Consider the following 15818-nt stretch of genomic DNA (forward strand, 5'->3'; position numbering starts at 1 on the left):
TGCACACTCAGTGTATCAATTCTGGTTTTTATATAGCCTTTCAGGCAATCCTCCTGTTTCCTGCCCTCACCTTCAGAACTTGGCCCCTCTGGTTTCTGAAAATGGGAGTCTGTTTCTGGACATCCCATTAGTTCAGGTTCACGGTTCCTCAGATCTGCTACATCAACAAGCAGATCTCTGCCTCTTTTCAAAATTGTTTCATTGCCATCTCCTCCCTCCTTCTGTGTCCAAGTGAATTTATAACCTACTTTTGTTTTCGTGAGGTGTCAGGAGGAAGAATTAACTTCTCTGCTCAACCTGCCATGCTTATCTACAGAGGAATCACCCGTCTCTTCAAGGACCTGATTCCTCAGCTGTTTTTCCTTATACCTTCTTACCATCTCACTCCCAACTATATGGTGACATTCATACATTTGTCCAAGGAACATGAACTGAATGTCTGCCATGGGTGGGTGCTGAGACTTGAATTCTGATCAAGCTACAATCCCTGACTATGAGGGAGTCCAGTCTGGAGGAGGCAAATGTAAGAAGTCCCAAGCAGAGCATGTGCACGGTGCAAGGGCAGCCTAGGGAAAGGGTTACTTCCCAACTTAGGGTATCAGGGAAGACTCCCCAGAGGGAGAGGGGTCTAAACAGAGACTTTAAGAGAAAGTGGGAACTGATCCTACTAAACACATCTGTGCCCCAATGAGATGGTAGGAAGAACCAGAGATGTTCACAGAACTCAGGCATCCAACTGTCCCCTTGCCGCCTCATTCTTGCTCCAGGGGACTCTACTGGGTGGTTCCTCTGTCCTTGATATTTCCTGAGTGTAAAGAAGCTAGGAATTGCCTAAAACTTGAATGGTCTTCTACCTGTAGGAAATGTGGGTGGAGAGATTATAGAGGCTTTATTTTGTGGTCATGGGCTGTTCATTTTCCATCCTTTTCCCCAAATTTCTGAGGCCATTCAGTTTGAATTCTTTACTTCTCAAGCTGTAACCCAGGCCATGTACCTCAACTGCGTATCTGTCAGGAGAGCAGGAGGGGCACAGAGGATCCTATTCAAGGCCCAGCTTCTCCATAGGAGTTAAACTTGTAAGGAAAAATTAAACAGATTCAACCATATTTGTTTAATGAATAAATCAATCCTGGGTAAAGAGGAAAGAGAACTAGGTTTGGGGAAAGAGGCTGGGGAGGTGAGAGAAGTCCCCAGCCCCTGTGGTTTGGGTAGAGAGGTCATTTGTAAAATTCATGTTCCTGTTCGTCCTTCTTGATGACTGTCTTGTACGCTTTCTCGAAGTCCTTGGCCAAAACAATGTAGCGATTCTCTCGGACAGCCAACATCCCGCTCTGTCGAGGGATAAGAGTTAAAACCTACTCCTTGCACTCCCCGCCTCCAGGGATGGTGCAGGAAGAGACAGACGCAGCCCAAGACCCAGGGAGGCAATCAGGGACAGAAGGACCACAGCAGAGTGGTTTCAAGAGGAAGGGTCTTCACACTTACCCCTGCCCAATCTAGACAGAAACCATCACTCACCTCTTGACAGATGGAGTTGATATCAGCTCCTGAAATCTTATCTGGTCTGGCCACATCTGTGGCAGGTGAGTTAAGGAAACCATTCCCTGCACGACAGGGTTAACACCAGAGCCAGAAGTTGTTCGTGGGCTGTCTTTGTTATCAGCCCCCTCCTCAGACCTTGGTCTCCCACCTGCTCAATCTGGGTGGTGGTGATGGCAGAGGTGGATATACAACCCCCATTCCCAACGGTGACCTCCCCTTGCTTCTAGAGGAGGATACAATCTTCCAAGTCAACCTCCTCAGAGAGATTCATCTTGCTGGTGATAGTAGAGAAAATCAGTCTCTTCTGGCGGCGGTCAGGGAGTGGAAATTCAATTTTACGGTCAAGGCGTCCCGGCCGCAGCAGGGCAGGATCCAGGGTGTCTGCTCTGTTTGTGGCCATGATCACCTGGCATCGGGGACAGGCCACCTCAGAGCTCTGTCCCTTCTATACTCTCCCTCCCACTGCAATAGCTGTCCTCTCACAGGCCAGCCTCCATCTTTCCCTGATTCCCATACCACACCTCCCCTGCCCATCCTGAATCCCAAACCTTGACGTTGACGTTCTGGTCGAATCCATCCATTTGATTCAGTAGCTCCAGCAGGATTCTCTGAACCTCCCTATCAGCTGGAGAGTATGTAACACGGTCAGCCCAGGACATCCCACAAGCAAGGCTGCCCAAGACCCCAGGCCCTGTGTGGGCTTCACTCACCCCCTGTCTGGGCATCAAATCTCTTGGTGGCGATGGCATCAATCTCATCTATGAAGATAATGGCGGGTGCGTTCTCCTTGGCCAGGCGGAACACGTCCCGGACCATGCGAGGGCCCTCGCCCAGGTACTTCTGTACGAACTCTGAGCCCACGACGCGGATGAATGCAGCTGATGGCAGGATGACGGGTCAGATGAGAATGGGACTTCTGCCTGTAGGGCCCCATCCTACTTTAACTGAAACTGAGCATTCCTTGAGGACATCCGTTTCTTTGGATGCCCACTCCAAGTGGTTCTCATGACCTGGGCAGGGTCCTAGATCCAGTCAGGAGGACCAGCTACTCACTCGTACCCCTCAGAGACCCAGCAGCCCAAATTGTGAATCCTGCCTATGGATGTGCCAGTTTAGGCCCAACATTTAAAAATCAGGATATTTTTAAAAATGTGTCTGTACTCCAACATGCCTATAAAATAGAGCTAGAGATGTTCATGGAATCCAACGTATATTAAAAAAAAAAAGTGGATTTTCAGAGTGCTTAAAAAACCAGCAAGAAAACAGGTTTTTCATACACTAAGGCATCATGTTGCCTCACCAAGAGCTCAGTTCCATTTGCTCAAAGGACCCACCTTTGACTATCATGCAAGAGTTAGGAACCAGGAGCACATATTCTGACATAACAAGTGGCAATGGGGTTGACAACAGGTTTGTTCTGGCCCTGCCTCTCCTTTCTATCTTTTCTTAGACTTGAACTTGTTTGTTAGTGTCTGGATGTGGCGTTCTGTTGCACGGAGCAACCTTAAGGACACTCCTTCCAGGTACCACAGAGAAAGGAGACACAGAATCCACTGTGTAGACCTGGTCATAAACTAGGAGTTGTGCCGCTTGTAGCCCTGCCCTTCTCTAATATGGTGGCCGCTGGCCACAAGTGGCTACTGAGCAGATGAAATGTGGTTGGTCCAAACAAAATGAGATGCACTCTAAGTATGAAATACATATCAGACTTCAAAAGACAGTACCAAAAAAAGTAAAACATCTCAATAAATGTCCCTCAACAAATGAACTAACAGATAAAATATGCTTTATACATACAGTAGAATATGATTTGGCCTTTAAAAGGAAGTAAATTCTGACATAGTCCCACATGGGTGAGCCCTGAAGACATTACGCTAAATGAAAGAAGGCAGTCACAGAAAGATAAATACCGTATGCTGCTGCTGCTGCTGAGTCGCTTCAGTCGTGTCCGACTCTGTGCGACCCCACAGACGGCAGCCCACCAGGCTCCTCTGTCCCTGGGATTCTCCAGGCAACAACACTGGAGTGGGTTGCCATTTCCTTCTCCAATGCATGAAAGTGAAAAGTGAAAGTGAAGTCGCTCAGTCATGCCCGACTCTTAGCGACCCCATGGACTGCAGCCTACCAGGCTCCTCCGTCCATGGGATTTTCCAGGCACGAGTACTGGAGTGGGGTGCCACTGCCTTCTCCTAAATACCGTATGACTCATCCATATATATGAGGTGCCAAGAACAGGCAAATTCAGAGACTGAAAGTAGAATAGAGGGTTATCAGGGATGGTGGGAAGGGAGAAATAGGGAATTATTGTTTAATGAGTACCGAGTTACAGTTTGGGATGATGAACAAGTTCTGGAAATGGATAGTGGTGGTGACTGCACAGGACTGTGAATGCATTTGATGTCACTTGTAAATTGTACACTCACAAAGTGGTTAAAATAAATTTTACATTACATATATTTTACTATACTGAAAAAATTATAGAAAAAACTCAAATTTCATACTGCTACATGTTAAAATAACATTTTGAATATACCAAATAAGAAATAGATATATTTTAGTCTAAGTTTACCTGTTTAACATGTTTAAAAAAATGAGTACTTAAAAATTTAAGTTATATATATAGCTTGCATTCTACCGCTGACCCTTGAACAACACAGGGTTTAGGGGCGCCAACCCTCTGTGTAGTAGAAAATCTGTGTATAACTTTATAGCTGGCCCTCCATATCTGCAGTTTTGCATCTGTGGATTCATCTAACCATGCATCATGTGAAAAAATCTGGGTACCAGTGAACCCTCAGAGTTCAAGCCTCTGTTGTTCCAGGGCCAAATGTATTTCTATTGAACTCAGCCTGTCTACAACCACCTTGCTCTCAGGACAACAGCCAAACTCTCTTATAGTAGCACTAAGATGATTTATATCATGCCCTTTCTGACCTCGTCAGCCTCATCTTCTGGACCCACAGCCCCTCCTTCAGTCAGCCTTCACCAGTTATTTTCTGAGCACCTACCACAATTCAGCTACTGGGCGGGCACTGGAAACACAAAAGGACAAAATCACCAGTTCCCTGCCCCCACAGAGTTTAGTCACGGTCCACTCACCACCACTCATGACTCCCTAGATAAGTTCTTTCCCACCCCCTGGCCTTTGCAAATGCTATTCCCTCTCCTTACTGAGTGCCTGGCAGACTCCTCACACCTTTATTCTGGGACCTCTCTCTGAGAGGCCTATGCAGAATGGATTGACAACGCTCCTGGAGGGCTATCCCACTACCTTCCTTGCTTTCCTGAGGCATTTGCTACTCTGTAGCCTGTCCCCACCCAGGCTCACTTCCTACCGTGACCCCTTGCTCACGCGGCTTCAACTACAGGGGCCTCCTCACTGTTGTGGGACATTAAGCACATACCTGCTTCAAGGCCTTTGCACCAGCGAAGTCCCTCAGCCTGACACACTCCGTCCCCCAGATGTTCACGTGACCTACTCTCTCAAAAGCGTATTCTAGGTCTTTCCATAAATGTCACCTCAGAAAAGTCTTCCCTGACCACTTCCACTCCTGGCACATAAAGCTACAGCCCCTGTTTTTTCCTATCTCCCTGCCTCTTAGTTGTTCTTTTCAGGCATTTAGCACCATATGACGTATTCATTCACCTGTTCAAGTACTTCCTCAACTAAGACATAACCTTTATGAGATATGGAGACTTTGTTCTGTTCACAGCCATGTCTTCTGCACCTAGGACACAGCTTGTTATGTATCAGGTGCTCAATAAATATTGGATGACTGAGTTCTAAGTGTTTATTTTCCTTTTTTCCTCAGCCAAATTGGGAAACTCTCCAATGCAGGGGACATGTCTGGCTCATCACTCTATCCCAGCACCGGGGACTGCAGAAGTTCAATGAGCTGCTAAACCAGTGAATGATCACGACAATGGCTAATATTTACTATACTAACTATGTGCCAAGGTACAGTTTTAGAAGCTTTATATTGATTTAATCCTCTGAATAATCCAGAAAATTAGGAAATGGAGTCACAGAGAGGCTAACTTGCCAAGAAGTTACATAAACTAACTTACATAAGTAGTACAACCTTACATAAGAAGTTGTTGCTGCTGCTGCTGCTGCTGCTGCTAAGTCGCTTCAGTCGTCTCCGACTCTGTGCGACCCCATAGACAGCAGCCCACCAGGCTCCCCCGTCCCTGGGATTCTCCAGGAAAGAACACTGGAGTGGGTTGCCATTTCCTTAGAAGTTGTTAGAGGTCCATATTTCAAGAACCCAGGCAGCCTGACCCATCGCTTACCCACTGCCCTCTACTGCTCCCTGGCTTAGTATATTAAGATTTTAAAAGTCCTGCTTTTAGGCTTTACAAACAGTAATACAGGGACTTTCAGACATCTTTGTTTGAAACTTACAAGAAATACATTTGTACAACCACGGCAGACGTGTATGCATGTTTGTGTGTGTTAAGTTGCACAAACAATATGAGCTCTTAGTATGTGGGGTGAACTCTGATGTTTTATGTTCTGTTTCACTTTTTAAAATCCTGGTTAGAACCCATGAATTTGAATTCATAATTACTAATAGGTCATGATCCACCAAAGGAAAACTATGTTATTATTTCATTAATTCTCTCCACAATCATGCTATGAAATGCATGTTTTATTAGATGAGGAAGTTGAGGCACGAGAGTAAAGTCACCTCCCCAGGATGGCATCACCACTCAGTAAGACACACACTGGGGCTTTGACCCCAGAGCCCACATTCTTAATCGCTGTGCCACGCTACTTCCTGGGGAGGATGAGAAAGCTGAGGGCAAGGTTGGAAAAGCCCAGGAGACCAGAGCTTGGGGGAGGGGCCAAGCGGCTCACCTGTCGTGTGATGAGCCACAGCCTTTGCCAGCATGGTCTTCCCGCAGCCAGGTGGGCCGTACATGAGGACGCCTCGGGGTGGGTCGATGCCGATCTGAAGCCCAGAGGTGGAGAGAAGGATGAGCCAGGGAGTCCATCACCAGCTGGAGACCCGGTGGACCCGGCCTCTCCCTCCCCTGCCAGATCTGGCTCCTTACCTGCTTGTAGAGCTCGAAGTGTGTGAGTGGGAGCTCCACAGCCTCCCGCACCTCCTGCTTCTGGATGTCCATGCCCCCAATGTCCGCATACATCACGTCTGGCTTCTGATCTGGTGGGAGAGCAGAGCTGGGGCTCCCAGCCTGGCCCTCAGGGTCCCTTCAGGCCTCCCCAGCCCTGGGCTCCCCCTCACCTGAGGTGAGCATCATGATGCTGCTGTCGGCCTCAGGAGGCAGCACGTCCACCAGGGCGTTGCTGTGCTTGTGCAAGGCCACCGAGGCGTTGGGCTTGAGCAGCTCCCGGTCAATGGTGCTCAGGATGCGCACATAGTAGTTGGAGCCTTTGTGAAGGACAAGAAGGGAAAGGGAAAAATGAGAAGCCCCAGATGTCTCTCCCTAACTCTTGAGCTCCAGACCAGGTGACCAGCAGCCCCCTGGAACGCCTGCCCCTGGATGTTCCCCAGCATGTCTCACTCACTGTGTCTCAGTGTGCCCTTAGTATCTTCCCCCTCATCTGTGCTCCTCCTCCTGGGTCTCTGTCTCAGGGAGGCCTGCGGTCCTGAGTCACTAAAGAGAGCCCTAAGCCTCATTCTGGGCTTTTCTCTGTTTCCCTCCACAGCCTCTCAGTCACCATGGCCTTCCACTAGCCTCCTAAAATGTCTCTCCAACCAATCCCTCCCCTCCTCCCCAGGGACCCTGCCCCGATTCAGCACCATCCTCTCCTATCTAGTTTATTTATTTATTTGTTTAGGGCTGCACTGACTCTTTGTTGCTTTCTTTAGGAAAGGGCTTTCTCTGCTTGCGGTGAGCAGGGGCTACTCTCTAATGCAGAGCATGGGCTCTAGGGCACACGGGCTTCAGTAGTTGTGGGGCATGGGCTTAGCTGCCCTGCGGCATGTGGAATGTTCCTGGACCAGGGCTTGAACTTGTGTCCCCTGCATTGGCAGGTGGACTCTTTACCACTAGACCAGCAGGGAATTCCTCCTTTCCCATCGAGGTCTCTGCCACAGACTCTTGCTTGCCCAGACTTCTCTATCTCACCTCCCCAGTCCACCTTCTACATTGATGGTAGTGACATACACACATCTCCTTCCAGCCTCAGTCTTTCTCCTGACCTCCAGGCCTGGCTGTCCTGTAGCCTCCCAGACACTTCCCTGTGATGTCCCAGGCTGCCCTCACTCTCTCAACAAGGCTGCTTTTCTGCCCACGTTGCCATCTCGGGGACAGCCACTGTCCCCGAGCCCAATAGATCAAAGACACAGGCCTTACTTTGGATCTCTCCCTCCCTTCACTACCAACTCCAGGGTCCAGTCACACACCTTTCCCCACAAGCTTTACAATCATATGGCTTGATCTGGAGGAGCAGAGGCCAGAAGCAAGAAGACAGGTAAGTCACAGAAACAATGACCATCATGAAGGCAGCACCTAGACCCATGTTAATAACAGCAGCTCTCACATAATAACTGAGTCCTGACCAGAGCCCAATCTCACTTCACCTATGTTTTCAAATTGCAGGTCCCAACTCAGTAGCAGTTGTGAAGTCATTTTAGATAGTCATGAACAGAATGCTATTTAAAACAAAACAGACTGGAACAGAATGGAAAAGTAATTAGAGTATCACACCACAGTGAGGCTAAGTATCCTTTGGTCAAACTTCTACTGTATAAGTTATATATACATACTTATAAAGGCGAGAGAAAGGGAGAGAACGTAAAATATGTAAAATATATTTCCACTTTTGCATCTGACTGAAAATACTCGGAGAAACACTATTAACACCATCTTCCCTTGTTTGCCATTGTAAGTTCCTGGCTCATGACAAGAAATAGTTAACAGCTGTTGAACGGACAGATAGGTAAACAACCCCGTGCCATGCACCTGTGGTGGAGCCCACGATGGCTGTATTTTGATCCACAGCCTCCAGAAACTGCCCGATAACCAATGGGATGCTCTGGATTCGTTTCACCTCCTCCTGGGCGTGGAGGAATTCCTTCTTCAGGTTCTTTTGCTCATCCTTGATATACTCCTCCTGCACCTCCAGGAACTCCAGCTCTTGCTGCAGCTTCTGTGAGCAGACAGGGGAGAAGCAGGGGATGGTTCCAGGCCTTGCTGAGCCAAGGAATGAAGGTAGGGGGAGTATGGGATGCTGGGCCCTGTACAGGGTCCAGACTGGTTTGTTTTTTTTTTAATTTTATTGGCATATAGTTGATGTACAGTGTTGTGTTAGTTTTGAGTGTACTCCAGAGTGAATCAGTTATACGTATACCCACTTTTTTTTCTTAGTTTCTTTTTCCGTTTAGGCCATTACAGAGTATAAAGTAGAGTTCCCTGCACTATACAACAGGTTCTTATTCCCTGGTAAAGATCCCCTGGAAAAGGAAATGGTAACCTACTCCAGTATTCTTTTTTATTTATTTTTTAATTGAAGGATAATTGCTTTACATAATTTTGTTGTTTTCTGCCAAATATCAACATGAATCAGCCATAAGTACACATCCGTCCCCTCCCTCTTGAACCTCCCTCCCATCTCCCTCCCCATACCGCCCCTTTAGGTTATTACAGAGTCCCTATTTGCCACTCCAGTATTCTTGCCTGGGAAATCCCATGAACATGGGAGCCTGGTAGGCTACAGTCCATGGGGTCACAAAGAGTCCGACAGGACTTAGTGACTAAACAACAACAACAACGTTGATATTTTGCGGACTGGCTTTGAATGTACCTTGTAGCGGCTGTAGAGGTCCTCCAGGTCCTCTGGCTCAGGCCCCAGGAAGGACAGGCCAGTCTGGGGCCGTGACACAGACAGGGCTGGGATCTCATCCTAGACCACAGAGGGAAACTCAGGTTGGAAGAAGGTCCCCTTATGAAAGAATCTAAAGCCCCACCCCTCCCCACTTCACCACGAAGTCACTTGGCCCCTAATAGGTTCCTGACATCATTCAGCCCCCTAAATAGATCCTGGGAACTTCTCAGCCCCCTAAAGAGGCTCTGAAGTCACCCAGCTCCTAACAAGCTCCTCGGTCACACAGCCTTCCAAACAGATCTTCTGGTATCATATGTCACTTGTAACATGTCCTCAATATCCCAACTCCCATCTAGGGCCTAAATGTCTGATCAACTCCTTATCAGACCCCAATGCCCTCCAGCCCCCCTCAACAGGTTCAAAATACTACAGGGATGCCTCAATTGACTGTGAAAGTCACCATGCCTTCATACAGTGCTGGTATTACTCAGTTACCCCCCAAATATCCCTCATGGACTCCAACTCACATTAGGCCCTTATGTCACCCAGCTCCCACGCAAGCCCCAAACATCACTCGGCCAGATCACAGGTATTACTTGGCGCTTCAACACCAGCTAAGCTCCAAATATCAGTCAGCTCCCCAGCCCAGCCTCATGTATCATTCGGCCCCATGGCCGAATCCCATACACCACTCACCACCCGACCCACCGCCTATGCCGCCGGGCCTAGCGATGTCACAGCATTACACCTAAACCTCGAAATCATTCAGCCCCAAAGAACCTCTAGCGTCACCGTTTCCCCAGCCCTGCTTCCCAAGTCCTACTATCATCACTCAGCCACTCAGCCGAGGCCTCGGATCGGCACGAAGCTCTCCCTGAGGCCTCCGAAATCACTCAGACCCACGCCTGGATCCCCAAAGTCACTCAGAATCCCATCCAGGTCGGCTTCGCCCTCTCCTCGCGACCCAGGCCCCACCGGACCTGAGCTTTCTCCACTAGGATGCCTATCTCCTCCATAGTGACCAAGCCGGCCTCTGTGTGGCCCGGCCTAAGCCAGTCACCGCTTCCGCTGACGCCACCGGAAAGCAAGGCCTGGATGGGTTCTGGGAAACGTAGTTTAAGACATCGCTGAGGGAAGGCTGAATGGGCGCGGTAGGTAAAGTGCAGGGCGGCTACGTCCTTAGCTCCGCCCCCAAGACTTGTTCCTGCGCACTTCGTACCTCGCGGGCGCGTGGGCGGGCCCGGGGAGGTGCGCGTGCGCAATAGCGCTCAGGGCCGCAGTCTCACGCGGCTTTTTCCGGCGCTGGTTTTCTTGACAGCAGGAGGCGCTGCCCTCATTGATTTTCAAACCGAGGAATTTCTGAGATCTGTCAGATCTGGCCAAGTGCTCTTCTTTCTTGTTTAGAGGCTTGGGCAGGGTTCCGCAGAGGGGGGTTTTTAACGGGATTTCCACGTGGGCTGCAGCCGAGGATTGCCCTCCGCGTGGAGCCAGGAAGACCAAGACTACTCGTAAAGGGTGACACCCCTTACCTGGCTCCAGCCCCGGGGTGAGGAGCTCCAAGCCCGCCATTACCGGTAGCCGCGAATCCAGTAGAATCCACTCATTACGGATGGAGAAAGTGAGGCAGCGGTGCCAGGAGTTGGGTCACGCAGGAGACCTGCAGACCTATACCAGGCCCTGCCTGATGCTTAAGTCTTACGTGCTCAACTCATTGAATCTTGACAGACATTATGTTCACTCTGAAAGAAACTAGACGAGGGGGCCCAGATCTTCTTCTGTCTGTCTACAAAGCCTGTGCTTCCGGCCGCGGAAAAACACTGCTGCGTATCACACCGGCTACAGCTTTGTTAAGTAAACTTTGTATTCAAGTACAGAGACGTATACATATCATTTGTGTACCGTTCAACAGATTTACACAAAACGAACACACCCATGGCTTTCAGGTGGCACTAGTGGTAAAGAATCTGCCTGCCAATGCCAGATATGCAAGAGACATGGGTTCGAACCCTGGGGTCGGGGAAGATGCCCTGGAGAAGGAAATGACAACCCACTCCAGTATTCTTGGGCTTCCCTGGTGTCTCAGCTGGTAAAGAATCTGCCTGCAATGCAGGAGACCGGGATTCGATCCCTGGGTCGGGAAGATCCCCTGGAGAAGGAAATGATAACCCACTTCAGTATTCTTGCCTGGAGAATCCCATGGACAGAGGAGCCTGATGAGCTCTGGTCCATAAGGTCACACAGAGTTGGACATGACTGAAGCGACTTAGCAGCAGCAGCAGCATACATGGGAGAATTCAGAAAAACTGAGTAATTCCTTAAATATCTTAATTGTCTCTCCTCTTCTACCTCCTCTTCATTTCTAGATTTCTGTCTTCGAACTGTCTTCCTTGTGGTCTGCCCTGTTTCCAATGTGTTCTAATGGTTCTTCATCTCATTTATTGAGTCCTTCAGGTCTAGTTCTGTTTGGTTATTATTATTATTTTGAGTTTCAATTTCCTTGGTAAAGTATTCTTTCTGTTCATTATTTTTATTCCTGAGTTTACTGAACTGCCTTTCTGAGTTTTCTTGCAGCTCACTGGGTTTATTCATGATGGGTATTTTGAATTCTCTGTCAATCAGATAGCAATATTCTGTGACTTTAAGTTTGGTTTCTGGAGAATTGCTTTCTTTTGTGATACTGTGTTACCATGGTTCTTCAAGGTGCTTGATATGTTGTTCCTTAGCTGATACATTGTTCTTAGCTGACACATTTGGAGCAGTGAACAACTCCTTTAGGTAAAACTTTTTTTCCTTATACTTGATTATAAGGATTCAACATTAGCAATAAGAGGCCTTTATTGTGATGGGGGTAAAAGAGGAAAGTGAAAGAGCCAGCTTAAAGTAAAATATTAAAAAAAACAAATCATGCCATCTGGCCCCATTACTTCATGGCAAATAAAAGGGGAAGAGGTGGAAGAAGTGACAGAGTTCCTCTTCTTGGGCTCTAAACTCACTGTGGATGGTGACTACAGCCATGACATCAAAAGACAATTGCTTCTCAGCAGGAAAGGTATGACAAACCTAGACTGTGTTGAAAAGCAGAGACATTACGCTACTGACAAAGGTCTGTATAGTCAAGGCTATGGTCTTCCCAGTTGTCACATAACGGTTGTGACAGCTGGACTGTAAAGAAGGCAGAGTGTTGAAGAATTGATGCCTTCGAACTGTGGTGCTGGAGGAGACTCCTGAGAGTCTCTTGGACAGCAAGGAGATCAAACCAGTCAATCTTAAGGAAAATCAACCCTGAATATTCTTTGAAAGGACTGATGCTGAAGCTCCAGTATTTTGGTTACCTGATGCGAACAGCCGATATATTGGAAAAGTCCCTGACGCTGGGAAAGATTGAGGGCAGAAGGAGAAGAGGGCATCAGAGTATAAGACGGCTGGATGGCATTGCTGAATCAATGGACATGAGCTTCAGCAAATTTCGGGAGATGGTGAGGAACAGGGAGGCCTGGCCTCCTGCAGTCCATGGGGTGACAGAGTCGGACACAACTGTGCAACTGAACAACAACAACTTGTGTCTTCCAGTAGGTGGTGCTATAGCACAAGCTTTGGAGTTTTCTTACCTGCGCTACCTCTGGTTATGAAAGTAAAAGTATTAGTTACTTAGTCCTGTCTCTTTGTGACCCCATGGACTGTAGCCCGCCAGGCTCCCCTGTCCGTGAAATTCTCCAGGCAAGAATACTGGACTGGGTAGCTGTTTCCTTGATTGAACCTGAGTTTCTTGCATTGCAGGCAGATTCTTTACATTGGAGCCGCCAGGGATCCCCCAACTCTGGGTGCTCATTCTCAAATATTCAATATGTATAATTGAATATTTGAGAATGAGCACTTTCCACTCTTAGAGGCAGGTTCAATCCCTGGGTCAGGAAGATCCCTTGGGGGCGGGATGGCAACCCACTCCAGTATTCTTGCTTGAAGAATCCCATGGATAGAGGAGGAGCCCGGCGGGCTACTTCCCATGGGGTGACAAAAGAGTCAGACACGACTTATCAACGAAACAACTTTCAATTCTCCACTACCTCTGTTAGTGATGTCCCTTGTGCCCTCATTGTTGCTGTTTTTTGGTGCCTTGCTGTTGCCAGCGTTGCTGGCATCGCCACCTGGGGCACTGGGATGGTACATGCCTCCACCATGTCTGGGGTCTCCTGGCTCTGCCACAGGGTGGATCCAGGGTGGCAGGCATCTCTGCCATGACCAGGGTGGTCAGGTTAGTGGGCTCTGCTGCTGCAGACAGGGCAGGCACTGGAGTTGTGGGTCCCTTTGTAGCTGAATGGTCAGGGTCACAGGCCCTGTTGCTGCTGCTGTGTGATTCCCTGTGGCTGCGAGCTTTGCTGCAGGTAGGAGGCTGGCGTCACAGGCACTGTCTCCCCTGATGCCACTGGTTTCTCAGCAAGATCAGCCATGGTGGCCAGGTTCCAGGGATCAGGTCATGAACCACCTTGGCTGTCCCCCTTCTGCCTCCTCTATGTGTTCCAATCCACCCACCTTCAGATGCACACTTTTGAGGAATTCTCTGGCATCCTGATGTGTTGGGAAGAGGCACCTTTGCTGAGTTATGGATGTTTTACTGGTTGTAGATTGAAGGGGAGAGACAAAGGGAGTGTCTTGAGCTGCCATGATGCTAAAGTAACTCCTAAAATCAGCATAGTTTTTCGTTTTGTTTTTTAAATTGTATTTATTTACTTTTGACAGCACTGGGTCTTCTTTGCTGTGCAAGGGCTTTTTCTAGTTGCCGGGAGCGGGGGCTACTCTCCAGATCCAGTGCACAGGCTTCTCACTGTGGTGGCTTCTTTTGTTGTGGAGCGTGGGCTCTAGGGCGCAGCTTCAGTAGTTGTGTCGAATCAGTTTAGTTGCCCCTTAGCATGCAGGATCTTCTGGGACCAGGGATCAAACCCATGTCCTGTGCATTGGCAGGCAGATTCCTAACCGCTGGACCACCAAGGAAGTCCAGACAGCATACAATTTTAATCTAACCTGACAATCTCTGCCTTTATTTGATATGTTTCATTCATTTATGTGTAATGCAATTATTAATAAATTGGACTTAGATCTATCATTTTATTATTTGTTTTCTGTTTGTTCCCCCTGTGTTTTGTTCTTATCTTTTCCCCTTTTTGCCTTCTTTTGAGTTTGAGTTGTTTTCATTTGATTACTCTGTTGGTTTCCCCAACACCTCTTCCCCTCTCCCCCATACACTTGCTGCTAATAGGTGATCCTTCCCTGTCCTCTGACTGAAAAGAGAGTTTCTTAAAATTTTTATGCCTTCATTTGCTGTGCTGATCTGGGATTTGGATCACCATCTGGTTAAAGTTGGGCTTCCTTGGTAGTCAGACAGTAAAGAATCTGCCTGCAATTCAGGAGACCCGGGTTCGATCCCAGGGTTGGAAAGATTCCCTGGAGAAGTGAACGGCTACCCACTCCAGTATTCTTGCCTGGAGAATTCCATTGACTGAGGAGCTGGGTGGGCTACATTCCATGGGGTCGCAGAGAGTCGGATACAACTGAACAACTAACACTTTCACTTTTTCATTGGTTAAAGTAGGAAGATACAGGAAAGTAAAAAAAACCCACAAAACTTTACCACCATATCAGTAATTTTTTGGATTTTGACTTCCCTTCCCAACCTGCCCTCTCTCAATTACTTTTCAGGGTTCTCAGGAAGTTGCTTTATATTTTCTGGCTAGAACTTTTAGTTGTAATCAGTGAGAGCTTCCTTATAGTAGGCTTGACCAATCGTAATGAGAACCATAAGGAAACACACACAAAAAACTGGCTGAGAAGAGTGACATTATTTTGAGTTTTTCAAGTATCTTTCATGTCCTGCTTAATTGAAAACAGTTGAATCCTGATCTCTGCTTCTGCATTCAGTGTATTGTGAAGCGTTGTTTTGGGTGAAGTATATTAGGAAAATCTGGCCTCACGTGTATAAGCAGTTGTAGAGGTATATTTAAAAGATTTACTAAAAATATTATAAAAAGGTGTATTGAAAAGATTTATATCTAAAAGATAAATGTGGCTCTTTTTTTTTTTTTTTAACACTACAGCAGAACTCTTCAAATGGTAGTTTCTTAAAGGTTAGTTGCAATGTGCAGTCTGAAACCATATCAACAAAGTTTAAAAAATCTATTGGTCCGTCTTGCACTTTGAATAGATCTTTTTAAAAATTAATTAATTTTATTTTTGGTTGTGCTGCATTTTCATTGCTGCGTGGGCTTTTCTCTAGTTGTGGAGAGCGGGGGCTACTCTCCAGTTGTGGTGCTTGGGCTTCTCATTGCAGTGGCTTCTCTTGCTTATTGTGAAGTACAGGCTCTAGGGTGTGCATGCTTCAGTAGTTGTGGTTCATGGGCTCAGGAGTTGTGGTTCTCGGGCCCTGGAGCACAGGCTCAATAGTTGTGGTGCAGGGCTTAGGTGGGCTTCCCAGGTGGTGCTAGTGGTA

At 47.7% G+C, this 15818-nt stretch overlaps 2 protein-coding genes across 3 annotated transcripts in view; one reads left to right on the forward strand and one right to left on the reverse strand.

Moving 5' to 3' along the window:
- The window catches only part of FCGBP (Fc gamma binding protein), a 159785-nt gene that overhangs the window by 82513 nt on the left and 61454 nt on the right, over positions 1–15818 (forward strand). The window contains exon 10 of the mRNA XM_081516306.1: positions 5355–5500. Within this exon, the coding sequence (XP_081372432.1) occupies positions 5491–5500 (10 nt within the window). The 5' untranslated portion in view covers positions 5355–5490. The remainder of the gene's footprint in view (positions 1–5354; positions 5501–15818) is intronic.
- PSMC4 (proteasome 26S subunit, ATPase 4) lies at positions 1097–10376 on the reverse strand. 2 transcript variants are annotated; one of them, XM_081516355.1, is made up of 11 exons: positions 10318–10376; positions 9317–9415; positions 8476–8569; positions 6792–6938; positions 6601–6710; positions 6404–6497; positions 2253–2420; positions 2091–2167; positions 1780–1948; positions 1519–1574; positions 1097–1331 (listed from the first exon to the last, which is right to left on the reverse strand). In XM_081516355.1, exons 1-11 carry the CDS (start codon positions 10351–10353, stop codon positions 1218–1220), a joined length of 1164 nt encoding a protein of 387 aa, XP_081372481.1. In that variant the 5' UTR covers positions 10354–10376; the 3' UTR covers positions 1097–1217. The 2 variants fall into 2 exon arrangements, with proteins under 2 accessions (XP_081372481.1, XP_081372480.1); XM_081516354.1 differs by having other exon boundaries at positions 8476–8662.

The sequence above is a fragment of the Giraffa tippelskirchi genome, chromosome 7 (genome assembly GCF_054371585.1).
Source record: "Giraffa tippelskirchi isolate mGirTip1 chromosome 7, T2T-mGirTip1v1.2.pri, whole genome shotgun sequence".
Classification (NCBI taxonomy): Eukaryota; Metazoa; Chordata; class Mammalia; order Artiodactyla; family Giraffidae; genus Giraffa; species Giraffa tippelskirchi.

Bases quoted from the DNA above. Each gene is read 5' to 3' on its own strand.
- PSMC4 (XM_081516354.1), bottom strand. From the start codon at position 10,353: ATGGAGGAGATAGGCATCCTAGTGGAGAAAGCTCAG. The intron at 8,663-9,316 runs GTACATTCAAAG...GTCTGCTCACAG, and splicing joins ACCTCTACAGCCGCTACAAG to AAGCTGCAGCAAGAGCTGGA. The intron at 6,711-6,791 runs GTGAGGGGGAGC...CTCTCCCACCAG, and splicing joins CATCATGATGCTCACCTCAG to ATCAGAAGCCAGACGTGATG.